General features: G+C 24.7%; 1 protein-coding gene across 1 annotated transcript; it reads right to left on the minus strand.

Annotated features, from left to right (window-relative positions):
- Positions 1-688: 688 nt before the first annotated feature.
- LOC119612072 lies at positions 689-2,271 on the minus strand. The gene is made up of 2 exons (XM_037967788.1): positions 1,920-2,271; positions 689-1,847 (listed from the first exon to the last, which is right to left on the minus strand). Exons 1-2 carry the CDS (start codon positions 2,134-2,136, stop codon positions 1,834-1,836), a joined length of 231 nt encoding a protein of 76 aa, XP_037823716.1. The 5' UTR covers positions 2,137-2,271; the 3' UTR covers positions 689-1,833.
- Positions 2,272-3,277: the final 1,006 nt, after the last annotated feature.

Consider the following 3,277-nt stretch of genomic DNA (forward strand, 5'->3'; position numbering starts at 1 on the left):
TAAAAACACTTTTAACACGTTTTAACACGTATATAGATATCGCCATATTTCAATCCATATTTTGGAAAACAAGGTTCCGAATGGGAAGATGCGTTTTGCAAATTTAAACTTAAAGTGTCATTAGAAAAATATTAACCTTTACTACCTAAATCTGGAGTAATTTTTCAAACCCTCTAATTTGTTTAAAAATTATTTAAAAAGTAGTAAAATTTTTATTTTTTTTTTCGAAACGACCTTTTTGGGTTTGTGTCTATCTTATAGTAAACGAGCGATATCCTAAAAATATACTTTGTTAAAAAATAACAAACTTAACTTTTTTCAATTTAATTTTATTTATATTTTGTTAAAAATTAATTTTACTTGATTCAGTTTTTATTAAAAAAATTTTAATTAATTAAAAATAGTTGAATTTTAAATAAATTAGTATAAAATAAATTTAAAAATAATTTTTAGAATAAATAATAAAATTTGAAATATTTTACTAATACATTTTGTAAAAAAAAATTGTCATATAAAAATTTCGTTAATTAAAACTATAAATAAATAATTTATGCTAACTAAGAAAATAAATACATTTTGTTCATTTTTATGTTTAATATACAAAAAACAATAAATATTAAAAACTATTAATTAATACTATTTCGAATTAATTTTAGGTCAGCAGGGTTAAATAAATTATAATTATTTTAATACATTATTCGATTAGAAAAAAATATGGAAATTTTGTATGTTTTTAAATAATTATTAAATAAATATGTTATTATTTAATTTTTTAAATAATTATATTTATAAGAGAGAGAGATATCTGTTGTTATTAAAGAAACATCAATCATTTAATATTAAAGCCAAAAAATTTAGCAAAAAATGAAATCACTAACAATTCCAGTTTATATCTTTATAACTGTTTTTTTTATAACATGTGGTCATTTGCTAAAAACAAATTGCTTTTTTAGTTTTAAACACTGCACAGTGGAGCCAATAAGAAAATATAAAATAACTGTTTAAATTGCAGAAAATTAGATAATTATTGGGAATTTTAACAAAACACTCTGCATTTAATATTTGATGAAAAAAAATCTATTCAGTTATTTAGAGCTTTAACTTTAAATTATGTGCTTAAAAACACACCTATTATTAACATTAGCCACATGTTTGTTAATCGCAATTTTAAAATCATTTTTAATTAATAAACTAAATTGTATATCTTTATAGCACTAGCTATGTCTGCTTATTTATAAAAAAAGTACTTCAATTAATAACTACGGAATTTGACAAATAATTACAAATAAGCAAAATTATTGTTATAAATTTTCGATAAATATTGTGTTTGTTGCTTTTCAATTAAAGTGAAAAAAAATGTTTTTCATACTTTCAATGTCACTAACCTACGACATTTTCATTATAATCATGACAAAAATGAAATATTGAAATTGTCTAATATTTTTAAACAAGTACTTAAGATAATAGTTAACATCTAATTTACAGCAGATATTTATACGTACTTAAAACACCTTTTCAAGTGCAAATGTTTGTTGAACTTTTTGTCTATAATTAACGCACTATCTTGCCGCCAATAAAAACCTTTTAAAGTTGTCAGGTTGAAAATAAAATTATCGTTATTAATACTTGCAATTCATATTTCGGCACCAATTATACAATCACTTGAAATCCATTCAACAATAGTGTGAAAACGTTTGGTAAATTCCATTTAAAGGTATTTCTTTTTTTCTAGGCACTAACAAAAAATACCACAGAATACCTTACATCCGCTGCTGACACATGTTTTTCTTATCACTACAACATAATTAGAGACTCTTCGGAAGTTGTTTTAACTTAACTGCGTGTTACTAAAATAAAACAAAACGAAAATAATTTTAATTAATTTGAAACTGAACTTTTAACCCGCATAAAACACTTACATCGACTAAATGATAAAGCTCTTCTACAACGATTACGATGATCTAGTAAAAAGCCTTTTTGACAGGGTTTGCCGCGATTTTGGGTGATCAATAGTTGTGAGAGATTTATTGAGGGTTTACCAAAAAATATCACTTTTTTGCTTTCTGTAGGGGCACATAAAACTCCCAATAATAATATGACCATTATAAAACTTTTACAAACTGTTAAGAAATTCATTTTCTTATTTTTTTTTTATTTTTTCTTTAATTTTTTTTTAAATATATTTTTGTAAGGATTTTTAACAATATTAAGCAGCAAACTTTTATTAAACAATTTTCTTTAAAAACTTCCGCCACAATAACTCTTCGATGTTCTTTCGTTTATAAACAAATTTTAAATAAATATCAGTCGTTGTGAGTTGAGTGTTTATACCCTTAAACGTTTTCTTTATTTTTTTATTATTTCTCTATGCCCAGACCAGACCTACATATCATGAAATTGTATATTGATAAAAATGTTAATAATTTCTTTTATTTCGATTAGATAAGCGCAAAAATACAGTATTTGTACTATTATTAATATAAACTGTCGCACATTCAATTGGCGTTTGTTGTTTCACACTTAGTTTTTTTTTTGTTCACTTCGTACATGTTCATTCTTTATCATTAAGTAAATCCCAAAACGTAAAAATTCTTTAGATAATATTATTGTTTTTTCTTTAATGTGCTAAAATCGATGATGATTGCTTTTCCTGGCACTTTTTCGTCACACAGTATGTCGAAAAGTATCATTTTGAAATTCTTTTAATGTGCAAAATTATAGTTGGTCGCGTTTTTGGGAAAATGGTCCTTTGGTCCGATATTCACTATTTATTTATCTCTACCAGATTGTCTATAACATAAAAATTCAGGATCCACAAGAGATGAAGTATTATTATTAGGGTGTCCGGTGGACCACTTTTTTGTTGGAATACAGGAGGTACTAAATACTAGAAAAATATAAAATATTTTTTATCATAGGGCCATAGTTCCCTACAAGCGATTGCAAATACTACTTTTGAATACATTATTAACATATTGTTCTGAGATCAAAGTCCAAAGGAACTTCTTCAAAAAATTTTATGTTTTGTTTTTTTTTTTTTTTTTTTTTGTTAGATTAGGTTAGGTTGATAGGAGGATGTATACTACATCAAACCCGAAGAAGTACACCTAGGCCACTATCGGGCCTGTTGTGCGCTCCTTTTTATGAACAAAATTTTTTCACATAATGTATTATTTTTCAATGTTCAGAAACTCAGTTTCCTAGACGAAATTCATAAAAATTTCCCAATCAGTATTAGTCAGGAATGTTATTTCCGGAATAACATCACTTCCACGAT

The sequence above is a fragment of the Lucilia sericata genome, unplaced genomic scaffold (genome assembly GCF_015586225.1).
Source record: "Lucilia sericata isolate MDLA Ls3-8-SP2 unplaced genomic scaffold, ASM1558622v1 Contig001597F_arrow, whole genome shotgun sequence".
Taxonomy (NCBI): domain Eukaryota; kingdom Metazoa; phylum Arthropoda; class Insecta; order Diptera; family Calliphoridae; genus Lucilia; species Lucilia sericata.

Excerpts from the sequence above, each read along its gene's own strand:
- LOC119612072 (XM_037967788.1), bottom strand. The coding sequence starts at position 2,136 with ATGAATTTCTTAACAGTTTGTAAAAGTTTTATAATGGTCATATTATTA.